The 22,209-nt window shown below is 43.1% G+C and overlaps 1 protein-coding gene across 1 annotated transcript; it reads left to right on the top strand.

Annotated features, from left to right (window-relative positions):
* The first annotated feature begins 1,369 nt into the window (after window positions 1-1,369).
* On the top strand, window positions 1,370-18,281 carry BUB3 (BUB3 mitotic checkpoint protein). Its single transcript, XM_073685143.1, has 7 exons — window positions 1,370-1,485; window positions 8,676-8,870; window positions 8,957-9,026; window positions 12,399-12,550; window positions 15,088-15,246; window positions 17,245-17,422; window positions 17,569-18,281. The coding sequence occupies exons 2-7, from the start codon at window positions 8,676-8,678 to the stop codon at window positions 17,787-17,789; spliced, it is 975 nt and encodes a 324-aa protein (XP_073541244.1). The 5' UTR covers window positions 1,370-1,485; the 3' UTR covers window positions 17,790-18,281.
* The last annotated feature ends 3,928 nt before the right edge of the window (window positions 18,282-22,209 follow it).

Below are 22,209 nucleotides of genomic sequence, written 5' to 3'. Positions count from 1 at the left end.
TCTTAGCCAAAAGGCCAGAGGAGCTCTACTGTTAGGCCACGGCCCCACTATCAGTATTTGGTCAGTATTTTTTCTCAGGAGTGGGAGACAAAACCAGGAGTGGGTGATAAATGCGGAATTGGTGACTTGTTTCTATTACACCTTTTCTCTGATTGCTCCTCACCTGGTTTTGGCTCCCACTCCGGAGAAAAATACTGACCGAATACTAACCAAATACTAATAGTGGGGCCGTGGCCTTAGTGGAGGTATCCTGAGGGAGCATTATTACTACCGGGGAGGGGATACGGGACACACTATTATTAATAGGGGCACTCTCAGTGAGAATTCCCATCACTTGTGGAACTTTTTGGGCCTCAATCACGGTCTCTGATGCCCCATTACAGTTGTTTAGAGTCACATATTGTAGGAAGATTTTTTTTTTATGATAAAACTATTGTTATGGTAAATATTTATATTTTGCTTTATTATTTTAGATAATTCATATATCTTTGATAATTTTGTAATTTAATATTATCTTTATAAGTGTTATTCATAAAAGCAGGGTGTTGTCTCTGATATAGTGATGTCTTTGTATTAAGTTTCTTTGTTAAAGAAGGCATAGAAGCTGGGTAGAACCAGTTTTCAAGGAATTTAACAGTTTCCATAATTTATGAACTTGTTATTCCCAAGTTACATAGTTTCTACGTTAGGTAATGTAAAGTCTGTAAAGACATTCCCCTTTTCCTTATCTCTTTGCTTGTAATAAAGATATGTGACCAGGCACCAGAGAGCAGACAAGTCTGGGACACAGACAGGATTGGTCGTGTTTCTCTTGTCTCCGATCGATCGACTACCTGATTTGATCAAAACTGGCAAACGTGTGAAACCCTTTGAGTTTCTCCTAAAACCCTTCCACACAGGTTTCTACATCATTACTGATTTTTTTTTCCAATTGCACTGCACATACACATAGGAATACCTGCTTTCTAGGTCAGGGGTAATTATGGTGATATGTGCATGTACTGTATGTAAAAAAAAAACATGCATTGACTGTAATAATAGAGATTATTAAACAAATTACTACAGACAATCACAGCAGAATTAGCATCAACAGTAAAAACCACCACTGTAGTCTTGAAAAGGGGAGTCAGTACACCCAGCACCCCGTATAACCCCGTCTGGCGCCTTATTACATCCAATGTACAACATTCTCCTCCGTCCTCAAAGTTACATCGCTCAACTTCCATCACTTTTACTCTTTGCCATCCACAACATGGCGAAAAAGTCACGTTTCCTTAGCATTTTGACAGCCAGTCCGTGACGTCAGGACACTTCCGGTAAATTAGTCGTTAATTTCCTGTCAGGCTCTTTCTCTTAACCAATGAGCTTCAGAGACACTTTTTCAAACCGGCCAATCAGCGAGCTTGATCTTTAGAGGTCCTGAATTCAATGGTGGCGGTTTGAAGCTGAAACAGGGAAGAACAGGCGGAATAAATAGGAGGCACGGTGAGTGATTATGAGAGGGAATGCGAAGGGAAGAAGAGGACGAGGGCAGGGAAGACACCGGGCTCTGTGCGCGGCGCCTGCAGTGTGGTGGAGTCCGCTCCTGTGTGACTGTGGACCTGCCAGAAGTCTGACGTGTGTGTGTGTGTGTGTGTGTGTGTGTGTGGTACATGTAACATGAGGTGCAGTCTGGCTCCTATGTGCAGCTGCTCCATTTTTCCTTTGCTTCAGTTTTGATACCTCCCCACGCATTGTGCTTTGGTATGTTCCCTCAGAGGTGCTGCACTAGGGAACGTACCAAGTTAAGAAGATAGGGGTGTGTGTTGCGTTGTATGGGTACAGAATGTGTAACGCCGGCTCTCTGTATTCTGCTCCATCTGGATGTTATGTGCAATAAATGCTGCTCAACCTGCACAACAGTTTCTTCTTAAAGGGGCCCCACACCAACATTTATCACCTATTCACATAGGACTCCTACTCTTGTATCACTCTATCATCCCTGTGTGAACGGAGCTGTAGTTACCACAGGGAATGCAGCAGTGGTCACAATCCCACACTAATCATATACATATCATGTGTCATTAGATTTCACCTTATAAACTGCATTCATTGTTCGTTCTTTAAGACCTGATGGGCCTGGTGTTCTTACTTTGAAAATCACTAAGAATGGTGGTATAATCCTCATAGCATGTTATAAGCTCTCAGTTTAAAGAAATCTGGCAGCAGGATTTCCCTTTTCCCCAAATTGGTATATGCATTTGCAGTTCTTTTAAAGACCAGTCCAGCAATATCTTTTACATAGTGAGTTCAATCCTCCATTACTGAGAAATCAGGGTTTGAATTGATATGCAAACGAGGCTGAAGAGCTATGGTAGATCTGAAGCCTCTGTCACTCCAGCTCTTTCCCAGTGCCGCCGCCTCCTCCTGCTTGACTGTCTCATAGACTTGACTGTAGACTGCCTGAAGTCTCATAGAGTAGAAGCTGACAGTGAGGCAGGAGGAGGCGGCGCTGGGTTGTGAATAGAGCTGGAGTGACTGAGGCTTCAGCTCTACAAAAGCTCTTCAGTCTGATTTGCATATCACTCCAAACACTGATTTCTCAGTAATGGAGGAACAGATCGGCCATGTAAAGGAATTGCTGGATTTGCCTTTGAAAGAGCTATGAGCACTTATAGTTTGGAGGGGTGAAATCCTGCTGATTGTCTTTAAAGCACACCTGTCAGGATTGTGCTCAGTAAACTACATACACTGTCAGGTGGGTGACATTACACTGATTAATATGATACTACCTTGGTTGATGAAATCCATCCTTTTGTTCTTGTGTAATCTTTACTTTCAGTCTGGAGATAATGATATGCTCGTGCTCCGGGGCGGCCTGTGGGGGGTGCTCTATCTGGTGCTCTGCTTACATATTCATCTGTATGCTCTTATGACAGCTCACTGTGCCTTCACTGACCTGTCTACTATTTTACATAATGCATCCAGTAGTGCGGGGCTAGGTAAGATAAGAGCATACAGATGAATATGTAAGCAGAGCACCAGATAGAGCGTCCCCCACAGGCCGCCCCGGAGTACGAGCATATCATTATCTCCAAACTGAAAGTAAAGATTACACAAGAACCACAGGATGGATTTCATCAACCAAGGTAGTATCATATTAATCAGTGTAATGTCGCCCACCTGACAGTGTATGTAATTTACTGAGCACAATCCTGCTGACAGGTCCGCTTTAAGCAGAACCTGTCAAATGATTCATGCTGTCCAAACAATAGGCAGCATGAATCAGAGCCTAGCTGCACTTTTGCAGTCAGTTTTGTTTAGGCCACGTGCACATATTGAGTATCTAGTGAAATTTTTCTATCTCAGTATTTGTAAACCAAAACCAGGAGTGGAACAATCAGGGTAAATGTATAATAGAAACACGTCACCCACTGCTGGTTTTGGCTTACAAATACTGAACGTCGCCAATAAGAGACTTCCGGCTCATGCATAGAGTGAGCTGGATAGTCTCATTTGCGTGTCAGTAGGTGAGTAAATTATCACACTCCCACTACATTACATACACACACATTTAATCAATAAATACTTAGTAGGAGTGCTTCTTCAAAGTTGGCCACGCTACAGATTTTGGTAAGAACAACTGATCATTTGCCTATATTCACACGTTGCGCTTTGTAATGAAAAATTTAAGCTGCTTTTTACAGTACCAGCAAAAGCCATGAAATTTCAGAAATCTCATGCACACACTTGTGTTTTTTTGTTTTTTTTTTGCTGACTGAATTGGAAAACTGCAGCATGGAAAGTATTTAGTAAGTGCAAAAACGCAGGTATCAGGGTTTCCTGTGTTATTAAGTGGAAAAAAGCAGGTACATCAGTATGTGAAACACATTCAGTTTTGTGATTCCCCCCCCCCCCCCCTCCCCTCAAAGCTTAACCCCTTTCTGACATGAGACATATACCTCCCTGTGGCCTGGTACTTACCGTCATGGCGATTTTGCGCCCACAAAGGCTGTGCGCGATCTCAGCTGTTTCAGACAGTTGACACCTGTCACTAAGTGCAAGGAGCGGGTGCCCGCACTGATCCCAGCACTTTAACCTGCTAAATGCTGTGATCTCCCCTCTGCCTTTGGATCGGAGACCCCGCGATGTCATTGCGGGGTCCCGATCATTGTCATGGTGACCCGATGTTGACATCATGACATCCGGGGTCACCAGAGCTAGGAAAGTTGCCAGATCATGTGCAGTGCATGATTTGGCAACTTTCTGTCAGTGCAGAACTGACAGCTTGTATAGGAATGCTCCTGCATCCCTATACTATACAAGCGATCAGCCTGCAAACAGTGAAAGTCCCATAGTGGGACAAAGTGTTAAAGTAAGAAAAAGTGAAAAAAAATTGTAAAATATAAAAATCACAAAATAATAATAAAAAAGAAAAATATATTGTTTCCATAAATAAATGTTTTTTGGAAAAAAAACAAAACTAAAGTACACATATTTGGTATCACCACGTCCGGAAGAACCAGACTTATAAAACTGTCCCCCCAAAAAAACATGCCGCTATATAGCTCCATCAGCCGAAAAATAAGTTATAGCTCTCAGAATAAGGCGATGCAAAAATAATTATTTTTTCTATAAAAGTTTTATTGTGTAAAAGCACCAAAACATAAAAAAAGCTATAAATGTAGTATCGCTGTAATCATACTGATCCGAAGAATAAAGCTGCCATATCAATTTTACCACATGTGGAACGGTATAAAAAAAAAAACCCAAAAAACAATTCCTGAACTGTTGGTTTTTGTTCATTCTGCCTCTCAAAAATCAGAATAGAAAGCGATCAAAAAAATGTCACGTGCGCAAAAATGGTGCCAATAAAAACGACAACTCGTCACGCAAAAAACAAGCCGTCACATGACTGTCGGCCGAAATATGGAAAAATTATAGCTGTCTAAATATGTTGATGCAAAAAATAGTTTTTGCAATAAAAAGCGTCTTTTAGTGTGTGACCGCTGCCAAACATAAAAACCAGATATAAATCTGTAATCGCACCGATCCGAAGAATAAAGTCGTCTAATCACTTATACCGCATGAGGAACGGCTTCAAAAAATAAAACCAATTTTTCACCTGCTGCTGATTTGTCCATTCTGCCTCCCAAAGATTGCTGTATGGCTCGAGTCACATTTATTCTGCGCTAAGCGCTTATACTGGGGTTTCTGTGTAAATCTCTGAAATACGTGATTCAGACAGATCTCCCGGCGGAAAATTTCTCATAATGAGGTAGATAGAGGCACCAGTTATGCCGTCTGGCCTATGATCTGTCGGCGTTCGTCTTTTTATTAGGTGTGCATAAAAGTGCTGTCGCCCACAGTTTTGTGCACTTCTGAAAAGGACAACACTGAACAGAGGCCAGACGGAGTCCAGAGTAACTCTGCTGCCTCATTATAGTGAATGGATCCCTCGGGAGTTCATTTGAATCACGTCACTTGGCAAAAAAAACGCAGCAAAAAATGCAACGTGTGAACATAGCCTTAGGGTTGAGCAAAAAGATTCACCGTACCGTACCGTAGCCCAGCGCACATGACGTTGTGCAGGGCCTACAAATCAGACGATGCTTACTTCAAACAGTGGCCATTAAAATTGTGTCCCCAAAAATATTGGCAAATACATGGTGACCCGGCAATAATGGTGCCCATTACAGTAATTCTGCGTCACTAGGATTGCCAGTTTCACCCATAGTTATAGAGCTTGAGGCTCCCCATAGGTAACTGCTTTAATGCGCTCTATAGAACTTGCAACTGCATCTCTAAAATTAAAGGAGTTGTCCACCAGTGGCCAAAGGGTGATGCATAAATAAATATACTTACCTCCTGGACTAGCACTGCTTCTCAGCTCTCAGCCCTGTCACCTATAAACAGTGTCACTAGACCGCTGCAGCTAATCACATTACCCCTTTTAAATGTACTGCAGGCAAAAAAAGGGATGAATCCAATTCTTGCCTCGTCCCCATTCCATGTGACTTTAACCATCTGCGGCCCAGTGAGGGGTGGACATGTCGGCGTTGCGCTACCCTGCTCCATAGCTTCGTCCTTGCACAGACTACAGACCTCGGCTGACTTATAGCGCTGAATATGGGACGGGGAGTCGTCAGCACTGCAGAGAGATGTCATCGGTGCTGTGGGGGGCTTGTCGGCCCTCCTGGTTTCTGCTGCGACGGATATCTATGCTGCTGATCCTGTGCTTTGTGGCTCCCCCCCCCCCCCCCCCCTCTGATTCGCAGACATAGCCCTGTACCCTTATGCCGCTGTCCCGCTTTTTCTTTTATTTCGTTTTAGTAGTTTTCTTGTTGGTTTCTCAACATCCGAATGTGAAGTGCCATTTTCAGACTCTCCAGATCCATCATAATCATGGAGGAAGCCTTCTTGTCATCTTCCCACATCATGCAAATTGTCTTTTATGGGACGACCTTGTATACGCAGGATGCGGTGTAAATGGTGATCGGCGCACATCTATTATCCTATTTGCGCTGTTAGGTAGTTTTAGGCGGTCTCGGATTATTGGTGGTGATCATTCTCTCGTCCTCAGCGAATGATAGGAGTAGTTGGTGGCATTTTGTGTGCACCTGTGTATTTATGCTGACTGGCTAAACCCTTTGATATAATAAGGCTGTGCGGCTGCACAGGGCAATTACCCGCAGATCTCTGGACCAGGCGCAGGGTTAATTGAGATGGTCCTGTTTATGCAGGCTGTTTTCTAGAGGAGAATCTGTGAAATTAAATTTGCTTGAAGCCACTGGCATATTTTTATTTAAGCGTCTGTAGTATATAATTACTTTATTGATCCGAGAGGAAATGAGTTGCGTTAGTGAGGCTTTCTTATTTTATTAGGGGCTTCATAGAGGACTCTGCTTATTAAAGACATATGTCTTGTTTAAGCCAATCTTCGTTTCTGGTAATTTAGGAGGTTAAAATACTTAGTAATTAGTGACAGATCTCGTTACAGAGAAGACATTCCTGACCCATTTATTAATATAGTTGCCACCAGAACAGGCCTCATTAGGAAGAATCACAATGATTACTTACATCTTTCAGAGAAGCGATCTGCTGATCAAACTGTATTATGGGATGTGTATGGCCGTCTATCAGAACCGTGCCGTCTCATTATCTGGACAGGAAATTTGGGGTTGGGTGAAATTAGGATTTTGTGTTTCAGCCATCTTCACAGATCTGACCGGACCGGCCTCAGATTTCCTAACCTGGACTCAACAGCAGGGCTGTGGAGTCGGTATAATATGGACCAACTCCGGCTCCTAAAATATATAATAAATTGGGTACAGTCCCGGGTCATAAACCGGCCAATCCCCGCAGCGCACAGTGTGCTGGGGGGATCCATAAGTCTGCAGTCACACAGAGTGACTGCAGACTCATCGATTTGGACCAGACAGCCCCTTTAAGGCCTCTTCCTCTTGGACTTTACAGTGGTACACAGCTTTGTCATCAGCAGGACATAAGATAAAAGGAAAATGAGCACATACCCAGCAATAAGTAAATAGAAATAGTGCATGAAAATAACATGGGCCCTGACTAATGGACACCCTGCCATGGGAAGCTGTATGAAAGCTCAGAGAGAAGGGAGGTCACGCCATTATTCGTATTGGGTGCAAAAAGCCGAAAAAAAATGAACTGGAATATGTTGGGATGACTTCTGTTTTTTTGATCAAAACAATGTTAACTAAGTTCCCTATGTTATTTTCCTGGCACTGTTGCTATTTACTTACTGCAGGGTATTTGCTCATTTTGTTTTTCTTAGGTTTTGTCTGTTTAGTGGCCAGTGTGAACGCGCTCCTACAGTTGTATGAATACCAACTTATTTCAGTTCATTTCTTGTTTTAGTTTCTTTTGATTTGGACATAAAACCAATAGCTGGGCACTTGTGATAGAAAAGATAACTTTGTAGAGTTTCTTGATTCAGTATCTGTAGTGTTGAGTATACAGGTCTTGTGCAGACCTACATGTATCCATGGAGACTGCAAAGATTCTGGTGACCATGTACCTAATGGTGCACCTACACCAGTAGGTAATCCGTGAACCCTCAATCCAATCATCTGCTGGTGTAAATATGTCGGTAATCACCTGATAAACGAGCAAATAAAATAATTTTTCACATCGTCCTGCATAAGCAGGGGGTGTCCTTCCAATAACCTGAGATTATATGAGAACGATAGTATCTGTGATGGCTCCATCACAAATTCTTCATCTCCATTCTGCCAGTCCTTGGAAATCGGACTGCACTCAGATGACATCCGAGTGCACTCCGAGGTTTTCCATGGACTCATTGACTTGCATGACAGAGTTTGATCCAAATTTCGGATCAAATTCGGGGCATGCTGCATTTTCTTTTTTTCTTTTGGACCAGCTTGGTCTGAGAAAATAATTTGACATGTGCACGGCCTCATAGAGTAACCTTGGTCCCAGTGCAATCCGACGTTTTGTACAGCCCCCAAACCCCTGTGTGATACGCTGTTAGGAAAAAGTTGGGATTACTGTTTTTTAAAATGCAAAGTAATGGAGTTTAATATTGGCTGTGTGATAATCTGTGCAGCAATTGTAATTTTTCTATAGATTAGATGGATTTAGAGGCTCCAGTTTGGAATATCGAACGTGTTCATGTTTTTCAATACTTTTTTTTATTATCTTAGATGACGGGCTCCAACGAATTTAAGCTGAATCAAGCCCCCGAGGATGGAATATCTGCCGTCAAGTTCAGTCCAAACACTTCGCAGTTCTTGCTGGCTTCCTCCTGGGACTCTTCTGTCCGCCTGTATGATGTTCCTGCAAACACAATGAGACTGAAGTACCAGCACGCTGGTCCTGTCCTCGACTGCGCTTTCTACGTATGTATTTTCTGATAATCACTTTCGTTACTGTTTAGTGTGTGAATGTGACCAGTTATAAATGACGCTTTTGTTTCCTATCGTAGGATCCTACTCACGCCTGGAGCGGAGGCCTGGATCACCAGTTAAAAATGCACGACCTAAATACCGATGGAGGTAAGGGTGTGCAAAAGAAATGGAGTTTTCTATTCACTTTTGCCAATTTTCATTTCTACATTTGCAATTTTTCCTCCCCTTCTTCCAAGAACCATCCACTTTTTTTTTTTTTTCTGTTGACGTAGCCATATGAGGCTATTTCTTATTTTTTTTTTTTTTTTGCAGGAGTTTTGAATATCGCTATGCATTTTACCATATAATATACTGAAAGGCGGAAAAAATATAAAAGTAATTGTTTTTTGGATTTTGTTTTTACGGTTAAACATGATTCTCTAGGTCGGTGCGATTATGGCAATACCAAACCTGCATCGATTTTGAGTGGAAGAAAAAAGTCAGAAGATTGTATACAATCAACAAATAAACTTTGTTTTTACTGTCATTTTCCGAGACCTGTAATGTTTTTATTTTTCTGTCTATTGAACTTTGGGAGGTATTGTTTAAATGATATTAATTTGGGGTCCTTTCACTGTGTTTTTCATGGTGAATTGGACACACCATGAAATAATGGCTGCAAAGCAGAATACAAAGGTGTGTTGTGTGTGTTTTTTTTTTTTTTTTTTTTTTTTAATTCGTCCCTTTGTTATGAAAATATTGGCAATCAGATATTAAGCACCTAATGAGTTAACTTTAGTTGTTGAGCCCAAATGGATAATGCATACCTTAATACATCGTTTTCACTGGCGGCATGTACTTCTTCTCCCTGTATGACTCTGATCAATCATAGGCAGGCAGCAAAATAGAAGTGCCGATGGAACTGTGATGTCATTGTGGTCACATGACCTGAGACCACAGGTCTTGACGTCCAGAGTGTGCAGCCTAAATAAGCACTGAAGATATATTGCACAGCACAGAAGTGTGGAGCTATTACGTGGAGTTAATAACGCCACACTTTTGTGCTGTGTAATATACACTGCTCAAAAAAATAAAGGGAACACTCAAATAACACATCCTAGATCTAAATGAATGAAATATTCTCATTGAATACTTTGTTCTGTACAAAGTTGAATGTGCTGACAACAAAATCACACAAAAATCATCAATGGAAATCAAATTTATTAACCAATGGAGGCCTGGATTTGGAGTCACCCCCAAAATTAAAGTGGAAAAACACACTACAGGCTGATCCAACTTTGATGTAAATGTCCTTAAAACAAGTCAAAATGAGGCTCAGTATTGTGTGTGGCCTCCACGTGCCTGTATGATCTCCCTACAACGCCTGGGCATGCTCCTGATGAGGTTGCAGATGGTCTCCTGTGGGATCTCCTCCCAGACCTGGACTAAAGCATCCGCCAACTCCTGGACAGTCTGTGGTTCAACGTGACGTTGGTGGATGGAGCGAGACCTGATGTCCCAGATGTGCTCAATTGGATTTAGGTCTGGGGAACAGGCGGGCCAGTCCATAGCTTCAATGCCTTCATCTTGCAGGAACTGCTGACACACTCCAGCCACATGAGGTCTGGCATTGTCCAGCATTAGGAGGAACCCAGGGCCAACCGCACCAGCATATGGTCTCACAAGGGGTCTGAGGATCTCATCCCTTTACCTAATGGCAGTCAGGCTACCTCTGGCGAGCACATGGAGGGCTGTGCGGCCCTCCAAAGAAATGCCACCCCACACCATTACTGACCCACTGCCAAACCGGTCATGCTGAAGTATGTTGCAGGCAGCAGATCGCGCTCCACGGCGTCTCCAGACTCTGTCACGTCTGTCACATGTGCTCAGTGTGAACCTGCTTTCATCTGTGAAGAGCTCAGGGCGCCAGTGGCCACTTTGCCAATCCTGGAGTTCTGTGGCAAATGCCAAGCGTCCTGCACGGTGTTGGGCTGTGAGCACAACCCCCATCTGTGGACGTCTGGCCCTCATACCACCCTCATGGAGACGGTTTCTAACAGTTTGTGCAGACACATGCACATTTGTGGCCTGCTGGAGGTCATTTTGCAGGGCTCTGGCAGTGCGCCTCCTGTTCCTCTTTGCACAAAGGCGGAGGTAGTGGTCTTACTGCTGGGTTGTTACCCTCCTACGGCCCCCTCCACGTCTCCTGGTGTACTGGCCTGTCTCCTGGTAGCGCCTCCAGCCTCTGGACACTACGCTGACAGACACAGCAAAGCTTCTTGCCACAGCTCGCATTGATGTGCCATCCTGGATGAGCTGCACTACCTGAGCAACTTCTGTGGGTTGTAGAGTCCGTCTCATGCTACCACGAGTGTGAAAGCACAACCGACATTCAAAAGTGACCCAAACATCAGCCAGAAAGCATTGGTACTGAGATGTGGTCTGTGGTCCCCACCTGCAGAACCACTCCTTTATTGAGGGTGTCTTGATAATTGCCAATAATTTCCATCTATTGTCTATTCCATTTGCACAACAGCATGTGAAATTGTCAATCAGTGTTGCTTCCTAAGTTTGATTTCACAGAAGTTTGATTTACTTGGAGTTATATTCTGTTGTTTAAGTGTTCCCTTTATTTTTTTGAGCAGTGTATTTTCTGAGCTTATTTAGGCTGCACACTCCTCTACGTTGCTGCCTGCCTATGATTGGTCAGCCTCATACAGGGAGAAGTAGTACATGCCCCCAGGGAAACTTTGTACTAACATCCACTTGGACTAAATTTAAAGGAGTATTCCCATCTCCAAGATCCTATCCCAATGCTTAGGTGTAGTAGTAATATTAGCAAATACCTCCAATTAGAAATGTAGTATAGTTCTTCTGATTCACTATGTCGCAAAAGAAGAACAATTTTTAATCTACTTTGCAGCCACTATTGCATCGTGTGTCCAGTTCACCACCATGAAAAATTTGACAGGTCCTACTATGATTAAAGCAGTGAAGGGAAGCTCGTTGGTGTCCCTTATTGCATCTAGCACACAGGCTCCTGGTTAAAAAATAAATGAATAAATAAAAGCCAAACCCCTTTTAATATTGCATGTCTTATATTATGCATGTCACCCCCAGTAAAGGGGTTGCCGCATTAAAGAATTTGGTTTTTAGAACAGGTCTCTGGTGTTCCTCATTTGTGTTTATTGATGATCCCATACATCGCAGTCCTATAGAGAATTCAGTAGCGGTGCATGCTAGGATCTCACTCCATCCAAACGGGTAGCCAGGAAACACCAGAGCACCGTTTTTGGGATTAGTGAAGTTTATTCTTTGGGTAAGTGGCTTTATGGTCCAACCCTCTTTAGGACCATTAAAATAATGGGTCATAAGTGTCATTTATATAACTATAGCGTTGTGTTAGCCAGCGACTGGTGAATAGACTTGACCAATATGTCACATAAAGTAAGATTTCATGGTTGTGGCCTGGGGGTGTTATTGATTTTTTTTTTTTTTTTTCTTTTTATTTTCTCTTTTCTTGCAATGTTTGTTTTGCAGAAACTGTGGTTGGGACTCACGATGCCCCCATTCGATGCGTGGAGTTCTGCCCTGAGGTGAACGTTATGGTGACGGGTAGTTGGGACCAGACGGTGAAATTGTGGGATCCGCGGACGCCGTGTAACGCAGGATCGTTTAATCAGCCTGATAAGGTTTTCTTGCTCTTATTATATATTAGATTTTAGACCACTTTGCTGCAAATTTTTATGTTTTTTTACGTTGGGCAGCGTTTTATTCTCTTGTAAACTTCTGTGAGTATTGCCGCATTGCCTTCCATCATATTCCGCTACTTGTGAAGTGTAAGTTCTGTGCTCGGCTAAAACCAATTGTTTCTTCCGCAGACCTCACATAAGACTAGCGTTTAAGTTATTACATCCTTTTCTCCTTCATATTTTCCGCTAAGTTACTGTGTCAAGATGAAGCAGGAAAGCTTTTCCTTCCACTAAATCAACACGGCGCTCCTGTGCCTGTGCTTCCTCTTAAATATACTGACCAGTTTGGAGCCATCATTACAGGGCCTGCACTCCATCTAAATGGCCGTCATTTTTACCCCATCACGACTGAATCTACTTCTGGCGAGACCTTTTGTGCGGAGCAGAATAATTGCATTGTTTCTTGGTTTGATTTATGGGTGTATGTGGCCAGTAAAAGCTGGTGATGAATAGCTGACAGGACGGCACATAATAGACGGCCACTGGGAAACCGCCTACCTATCGGCTCAGACAGCGTGGCACGTCGGGTTTCTTCATTTTCTGTTTTTTACTTTTTCTTTCCTTTCATACTCCTGATATATGTGTCCACCCACTCGGCGGCTTGACACCATGGTTTGGGGTGATTGATGAAACCGGTGGCTAAAAAGACTACTTCCAATCCAGGTGTGACACCAGTTTGTAAAGAAGATTTAGCATTCTCGTAGAGATTGTTTCATTACAACTGTTCTTTTTTTTTTTTTTTCTCCCCTCCTATGGTCGCTGTATGTCTTGGTAATGTTGGCAGCAGTCGTACCTGTGGCATTAGTGTAAAGTGGCCGGCGTCGCCGCATTCATTTATAATTTTTCCTGCCGCTTACAATTGGGTAAAGCTCGCTCACTTGTCTTTATGCCGTACTGTTTGTTGCGTGCTGGCAAGCAATCTGAAACACCGCTCTGCAGCATATCCCCCTTGTATTTGAAGATAGGCACACACCACCTGCCCACTAAGTAGAGTTTTCAATATACATTAATTTTAAACCCCCATAACAGACCCTCTAAATATATTCAGACCCCTAAGGGGAGGCTCTGATGCTAATCGGTCTTTAAAAAAAAAAAAAAAAAAAAACTGCATGCTGTGTCTTATAACTTTTTTTTTTTTTTTTTCTTCATAAAATGATAGTTTGGTATAGTTTATGGGGTCCCTCATATAAAATAGGCTGCTTTTTCTGTACATATAGATGAACGCCAAATGCCTGTGTTATTCTGGCCTAACTTTACAGGGATTGTGAAAAGAGAAAAATAAATAAATTTTATGGCCAGGACAACATTTAAAATTATAAAAATCTAGGTCAACACCCCAAATATTTGCTGCTGATCTGATGCTTATCAAGTCGGCCACTAATTTCTAGCTCCTTGTTATACACAGCCTACACTCGCTGCGTTGGTGACCCGCCTCAGTCAGTGATCGGCTGCAGCTGGTTGCACGCCTCCTTTCGGGACATCAGAGATTGTCTGGTCCCCACTTCCTTCTGAGGGGGGCTGGAAGGGCATCAGAGCTTGGGTGAAATCGCAAATTATGAGACCTGAAACACTTGCGCACTTTGTGACTTGCTGCCATGCGATTATTTCACAGTTGCAGTTTTGCTTTAAAAACACACTAGTCGCATGCAAGTCACCGCAAGGACTTGCAACCAGCAGCAGAAAATCCAGCTCACTTGGAAAGCTTAGCATCTGTGTCGCGGTAGGTTGCAGGACGCAATGTGACCCCCTAGGAAATCATTAGATGCAATATAAAGCTGTAATCTCATTGTCACCCTGTAGACTTGGCTATATTATACTGAATACTTTTTGGCTTTGAGCATTGCTGTCCTGTAGAGTCAGGAGAATAAGTATACAGGTCACTATCTGCTAGATTAATTCAATAGATCTTTATCTGGGTAGAAACTAAAACCTTTCTCCTATTGTGTTACTGCCATTTGGGTTTTGTGGGCTAAAATGCTGCAAACTGCTCTTTACTGACTGTTCTTGCACGTTGGCCGTCATAATGAATTCTCCCCTAACCTTCATTGTGCTTGTACCGTAGCCGCTGTAGTAGACCGTGTTTATAACCGCGCTGCCATGCGCCGTGGATGGATGCGGAAACTTTGACAAGTTCAGTAATTGACTTTCTTTGCGCACAGCTCCCAGGCTCGAGCGCTTATGGTGTGAATTGATGACATGAAAATGTTTTGCAGCTATTTTATGAAATACTGTGAGACTTCTTGTCTTTTGATGGCCTAGACGCTGAAACCTTAATTTACCAGCTGACCTCTCCAGGACTGCGTTTCGCTTCATTTATCTTAGTTTGGGAACATACTAATAAGATGTTTGAACTATCGTTTGTGCGAACTATTATTTCCGTATATATATTTTTTCTATATACATACCGCCACTTTGTCGCCTCTTGTTCATGTTTGAGTCACAACTACAAATTAAATGTCTTTTTTTTTCTCGCGTAGGTGTATACGCTGTCTGTGTCTGGAGACCGGCTGATTGTGGGCACCGCTGGTAGAAGAGTGTTGGTATGGGATCTCCGAAACATGGGCTATGTGCAACAGAGACGCGAATCCAGTTTAAAGTACCAGACCCGGTGTATCCGAGCATTCCCCAATAAACAGGTAATTGGGAGAGGTCACCCCATGTATTCGTAAAGTACCAGATCTGGTGTATCCGAGCACACCCCAATAAACAGGTAATTGGGAGAGGTCACCCCATGTATTCGTAAAGTACCAGATCTGGTGTATCCGAGCATTCCCCAATAAACAGGTAATTGGGAGAGGTCACCCCATGTATTTGTAAAGTACCAGATCTGGTGTATCCGAGCATTCCCCAATAAACAGGTAATTGGGAGAGGTCACCCCATGTATTCGTAAAGTACCAGATCTGGTGTATCCGAGCACACCCCAATAAACAGGTAATTGGGAGAGGTCACCCCATGTATTCGTAAAGTACCAGATCTGGTGTATCCGAGCACACCCCAATAAACAGGTAATTGGGAGAGGTCACCCCATGTATTCGTAAAGTACCAGATCTGGTGTATCCGAGCACACCCCAATAAACAGGTAATTGGGAGAGGTCACCCCATGTATTCGTAAAGTACCAGATCTGGTGTATCCGAGCACACCCCAATAAACAGGTAATCGGGAGAGGTCACCCCATGCAGTCATATTTTTCACTATGTGCAGTAGCACTATATCCCAAGTGTTAATACATGCAAAACATATTGAGCGTAATTTAAGGGGTCCATCCCAGCCCCGTGTTTCTCCATTAAGCTTTGGAGTATTATAATGTGCCCTTCTATAACTCCAGCTTGGATGTCTGAGGGGGTTACGCTACATTTGCCAAACAGATATCTTGTGTTTCTAGTTGAGAGTTAACTTTTAGTGATGAGCGAGCGTGCTCTCCACTCGACTGGGTGCTCGGATTCTTATCGAGTATCGCGAGTGCTCGAGTCCCTGCCCCTCATGTTTCGCAACTGTTAGCCAACAAGCATGCGGGGATTGCTCGAGCACCCACAATACTCAATACGTAGCCGAACTCCCGGATGCGTGATCGAGTGGCAAGCATGCTCGCTGATCACTATTAATTTTCATTTTGCAGATACTTTGGACTGTTTTTTTTTTTTCCCTGTTGTATCATGGTCTGTTACCTACTAATGCAGCTGCTTTAAAAAAAAAAAAATGTTCCTGGTTGCTCTTGCAACACAATATCATTCATGCCAACCATCTCATTGTATTCAGTCAGGGAAAAAATGAAATTGGCAAAATTTTGCATTGCAGATGTTGCTTGTTGCTACCAGTCCATCATCACATTCACATTTTAGTGGGAAAAAAAAAGTGAATTCTTATATAGATCACACACACGTATATCTGTATGCGGGCCGTGATGTATGGACTGGCTGTGCGTCTCCCAAACTCTATACACTCCTATATGCCTATGAGGCTGTTGGGTTGGGGTTGGCCCGTCCGCACATCATGAATTGCGTTTCACATGATAGAATATGAGCTAACACTTCTATTGATTTTGATAAATCTCCTTTTTTTTTTTTTACTAAAAATTGATTTAAGATGAAGGCTTTGCAAATGTTAAGGACGGACGGGTTTTCTTTTTAGCTGAGGAGTCTGCTCGGGGTCTCTTCTCCCCTCCCGTCTCTGCTTGATTGACAGGTCCACCCTTATGTGCAGCTAGGGAGAGGCTGGTGATCAGAAGGATCGTTGTGTTGTCCCTGTGCCTGGGTCATTTTGCACGTTTTTCTCCTTGCACAGTGCTTAAAGGTTTCTGTAATCCCAAATCCTTTCTCGATATCCTGTTGCCTGTGATTCCCTTTTCTTTAGCATGTGACTCTTCTGATGTCGAAGACTTGCCATTGATGTGGCTTTTCTCAGCCACTTTCCAGGTCTCTGGCGTGGCCGGTAAATATCACTTACCTGACCTATCAGCATAGGATACTTGCACAATACCTGGGAAGCAGCTGACAGAGGCCACATCAGTGCCACCTCTTACTTCCATGTGAGAGGCCTGAAAAACTCCTCCACTCCTCCATTTAGATTATTGTCATCAGTTCTCATGCTCAGTTTTTCTTTCCTTACCATAACTCCCATTTCTGGTTTTCGCAGGGCTACGTACTGAGCTCCATCGAAGGCAGAGTTGCTGTAGAGTATTTAGACCCAAGCTTGGAAGTCCAGAAGAAGAAATATGCCTTCAAGTGTCACCGGCTGAAGGAGAACAACATTGAGCAGATCTATCCTGTAAACGCCGTGTCCTTCCACAGCGTCCACAACACCTTCGCTACAGGTCCGTGAACCAGAAGAGATCTCGCATCACCTTGTACCCCCTTCCCCAGTTGACTTTCTACATTATCGCACTTGTGTAATGGTGCTGTTGTCTTGTGACCTGATGTATATAATGGTGCTAACTTGTCCTCTCCTTATATTCTGCAGGTGGTTCAGATGGTTTTGTTAATATTTGGGATCCTTTCAACAAAAAACGTCTGTGCCAGTTCCACCGCTACCCTACAAGCATCGCCTCCCTGGCCTTCAGCATTGATGGCAGCACTCTGGCAATCGCTGCCTCCTACATGTACGAAATGGATGACATTGAACACCCCGAAGATGCTATCTTCATACGGCAAGTGACAGACGCCGAGACAAAGCCCAAGTGAGGCAGCTTCACCTGCCGAATATCCTCCCCCCATCACCAAGATTTTTTTTATTAATTTTCCCTTGCCTCATGAATAGCGTTATTGATGTTAAGGACAGATAACTATGGCTGACTGTAGGGCTGGGGGAGATCTTATCACATCCTCCCAAGCTTTCAATATCCGTCAGTTGATAGACGTCTGACAGATAAAATTATACTCAGTTGTTTTATACAGAAGCGTGTCGACCTCCTCTGCATTTCTTATCCTTCATTATTTCACCTGGAGGACTCCTGACTCTCGCCTTCCCATACAGCTACGAGACTGTCTGCTGGTTACAGTGTTCAACATCCCTCTGTCTGTGTCTCTTCTTTTCTGGTTCTTTTAATGTTGCATTTTTCTATTTTGTCCCTTTTTCCTCTGTATATAATACCCAACTTTCCCTTACATCGATGGATATCTTTGTAAATAAGACCCTGTGTTGCATAACTAATAAATAAGGACCCCCTTAGTAAATTGTGTAATGCCTTCACTTCTCGCTCTGTTTTAATGCCTGGTGCCAACTGCTGGATCAAACTTCATTACAGTGGCATTATATACAACATTTTTTTTTTTCAAAGAAACCATTTTTTTTTTTTTTTTCTTCAGCCAAAAAAATACTGGAGGCAAATTAAGACTTGAAGACAAGTATATCAAGTATAGCACATAAACATTTTGTGCTATATATTTTCTTCTTTTTCTTTCTACATGCAGCATTCTCCAGACATGTGATCTGTTTCGTGTGCTTCCCATCAGCTTATCTATAGAAAAAAAAAAAATTATATATATATATTTTTGCGTATAAGAAAATACACAAAAACAAATATTGCTAGTAAAAAAAGCAAGATTGTTGACTATTCATACAAGCCTTCCAAAAAATAAAATAATAAATAGGCTTTATATTGTAGACGCATAATTAGAGAAATAATGCCCCCAGAACATTTCTGAGATCCTTCTTGGGGTATATTTCGGTTGGGGTATATTTCGGTTTTGCCCCATCAGCTGTTGATCCATTTTACATGCACAGGACATAATATACTGAAACACACAGATATAGTAATGAATAATATTGGTTAGGGCTCGTGAACATGGCCATATTTTAGGTCCGAGTGTGATCTGACAAAACATCGGATTGCACTCGGACCAACGTTATTTTATAAGGCCAGTGTGAGGAAAAAATCGCTGCATGCCTGTTTGATCCGATATTCAGATCGCACTCGGCAATGCAAGTCAATTAGTCCATGGAAACCAACTGACTGCACTTGGATGACATCTGAGTGCAGTCTGATTTCCAAGGACTGACAGAATGGCGAAGATGGAGATTTTTTTTCTCAATCTTTTCATCTTCGAGAATCCGATCACACTGTGATAAAACGGAGTTTGATCAGAGTGTGATTTGAATAGTTGACCCCATTCTCTCGGATTAGAGAATACACAGTTGTCTGCATCTGTCAAAGGCGCAGCACTCGGAGTCAGATCTGTGTTTATAGGCACGTTTGGGGTGTCATGGCTCTTTTAATGGCTAATTCAGACAACCATGATGTGGCCACATGTTGGTATCGGTATTAAATCTGCAGTTTTCTACCGAACGTCATATTATTTGATGATGCTGCAAGTTCAGATTGTTGTATTTGAATTTTTTTTGGATGTAATCGAGCAGAAATGTGCGCACATACAGTGGGGAAAATAAGTATTTGATACACTGCCGATTTTGCAAGATTTCCCACCTACAAAGAATGGAGAGGTCTGTAATTTTTATCAGAGGTACACTTCACCTGGGAGAGACCGAATCTAAAATCAAGAAAATCATTTGTATGATTTTTACATTTTTACATAATTAATTTGCATTTTGTTGCATGAAATAAGTATTTGATGCATTAGAAAAACAGAACTTAATATTTGGTACAGAAACCTTTGTTTGCAATTAGAGGTCAGGTGTTTCCTGTACTTCTTGACCAGGTTTGCACTCACTGCATCAGGGATCTTCTCCAGATATTTCAGATTTCGGGACTGTCGCTGGGCAACATTGAGTTTCAGCTCCCTCCCAAGATTTTCTTTTGGGTTCAGGTCTGGAGACTGGCTAGGCCAATCCAGGACCTTGACATGCTTCTAAGCCACTCCTTAGTTGCCCTGGCTGTGTGTTTTGGGTCATTGTCATGCTGGAAGACCCATCCACGACTCATCTGCAATGCTCTTACTGAGGGAAGAAGGTTGTTGGCCAAAATCTTGCGATACATGACCCCATCTATCCTCCCTTTAATACGGTGCAGTCGTCCTGTCCCCTTTGCAGAAAAGCACCCCAAAAGTATGATGTTTCTCCCACCATGCTTCACGGTTGGGACCCCGTGTTCTTGGGGTTATATTCATCCTTCTTCCTCCAAACACGGCGAGCGGAGTTGATACCAAAAAGTTCTATGTGCTGGCATGAGCAGGGGAACCTTGTGTACCCTGCAGGATTTTAATCCATAACAATGTAGTGTGTTACTAACGGTAATGTTTGAGACTGTGGTCCCAGCTCTCTTCAGGTCATTGACCAGGTCCTCCCATGTAGTTCTGGGCTGATTCCTGACCTTTCTCAGAATCATCCTTACCCCACGAGGCGAGATCCTGCATGGAGCCCCAGACCGAGGAAGATTGACAGTCATCTTTTGTTTCTTCCACCTTCTAATAATTGTGCCAACCGTTGTTACCTTCTCACCAAGCTGCTTGCCTATTGTCCTGTAGCCCATCCCAGCCTTGTGCAGGCCTACAATTTTGTCCCTCGTGTCCTTATACAGCTCTTTGGTCTTGGCCATGGTGGAGAGGTCGGAGTGGGATTGACGGAGTGTGTGAACAGGAGTCTTTTATACAGGTAATGAGTTCAAACAGGTGCAGTTAATACAGGTAATGAGTGCAGAGTAGGAGGACTTCTTAAAGAAAAACTAACAGGTCTGTGAGATCCAGAATTCTTCCTGGTTGGAAGAAATACTTATTTCATGCAATAAAATGCTATTTAATTATTTAAAAATCCTACAATGTGGTTTTCTGGATTTATTTTTAGATTTCATCTCTCACAGGTGAAGTGTACCTACGATAAAAACTACAGACCTCTCCATTATTTGTAGGTGGGAAGAAAACTTGCAAAATTGGCAGTGTATCAAATACTTATTTCCTCCTCTGTATGGTTTTCTAAGTGACTGCAAGAAGAGGTGGAGGTACATGTCCAGCTCTCTCAAGTCCATATTTCCATCCAGTCTATTGCTGTGCCCACTTCCTCGTCTGGCAGGACGGAGGTCCCCGATGATCTGCTCTTACCTGGATCTATGCTTGTAAATCCCCTATAATTACTTTTGTTTCCATATCTGAGTATATGTAAGGACAATGACGCGTGAGAGCTCTACGACCATGTATCCTCATGTGCGGAGAACGCATCCACATCAGTTTCTTTTTGCAAACTAAGCTACTTGTAGAGTTCATCATGGTCTGTATTGAAATTTCTAGATATCTACCAGTTCTGCCTGGATTGCTTTAATGATGCTGATCTGCACCATGTTGTATTTGTGCCCAGTCCAGAGCTACAAGTCATCAAGGTGCTGATTTAGGAAATGTCCGTTCCGCCGGCGGGATATCCCAGGCAGCTTAGCTGCGCAGCAGTGCGTTTTCACCCTTTGCCCTTGTGACCCTCTGTAGCGATAACCATCACGAGGACATCAGAGAATCAGAGGCAACATCGGAAGTACCGATAAAGGTGAGGATACGGCCAGGTAATTACCTCATGAGCATGGACCATGGCCATGAGACCACAAACAAGCTGCCATTGTCCTGAGCACCTCTGTACGGGGTGGGGAGAAAATATCAGGGGAATTGTATTTGGTCAGGTTAAAAGATCATGTTACGTGGAAACATTTTGAGGCCGCTGATCTGGAGCAGCTCTGTCTGTCGACCTGAAGAGCTCCTTTGTGGAAGGTTTAAAGACTCGCTGACAAGGAGCGATGGGGGAAGTGCGCTCCAAATAGACACTGAAATTTCGACATTTCTCACATAGCTGCATCATAAATTTGGGCAATAATGTGACAATTACAAGTCCAGGATCCTGTAACTCGTGCCCTTCTCATACATGAGACTGGGGTTATTCAGAATATTTTGCCCTTTGAAGACATTTCTTGACCCCGTCAGTCTTTAAGAGTTAAACAACTTAAAAGGGTTATCCAGGACTATATAATTTTTTTTTACTATGGGCCTAAGAACGAACAGGCAGGTGCTTGTTCACTACCTCCTGCCTGTTGTGCCCAGCGCCGCTCTCTGCCGTAACAGACCGCTCCTGCTTCACCTGCGTCATGTCGACAGAGCAGCGGCTTCACTGCTGGTGTCATGCTGCGTAGCTGCTGGGAGCCGGCTCCCTGCTGCGTAGCCGCTGGGAGCCAGC

Source organism: Phyllobates terribilis, unplaced genomic scaffold, assembly GCF_046119375.1.
Source record: "Phyllobates terribilis strain yellow unplaced genomic scaffold, ASM4611937v1 Scaffold_5__5_contigs__length_657084704, whole genome shotgun sequence".
Classification (NCBI taxonomy): domain Eukaryota; kingdom Metazoa; phylum Chordata; class Amphibia; order Anura; family Dendrobatidae; genus Phyllobates; species Phyllobates terribilis.
Note: the sequence above shows the minus strand (reverse complement) of the source record. Positions and strands in the feature narration are given on the sequence as shown.

Excerpts from the sequence above, each read along its gene's own strand:
- BUB3 (XM_073685143.1), top strand. The coding sequence starts at position 8,676 with ATGACGGGCTCCAACGAATTTAAGCTGAATCAAGCCCCCGAGGATGGA. Across the intron at positions 9,027-12,398 it reads CGACCTAAATACCGATGGAG|AAACTGTGGTTGGGACTCAC; the intron begins GTAAGGGTGTGC and ends TTTGTTTTGCAG. Across the intron at positions 12,551-15,087 it reads CGTTTAATCAGCCTGATAAG|GTGTATACGCTGTCTGTGTC; the intron begins GTTTTCTTGCTC and ends TTTCTCGCGTAG.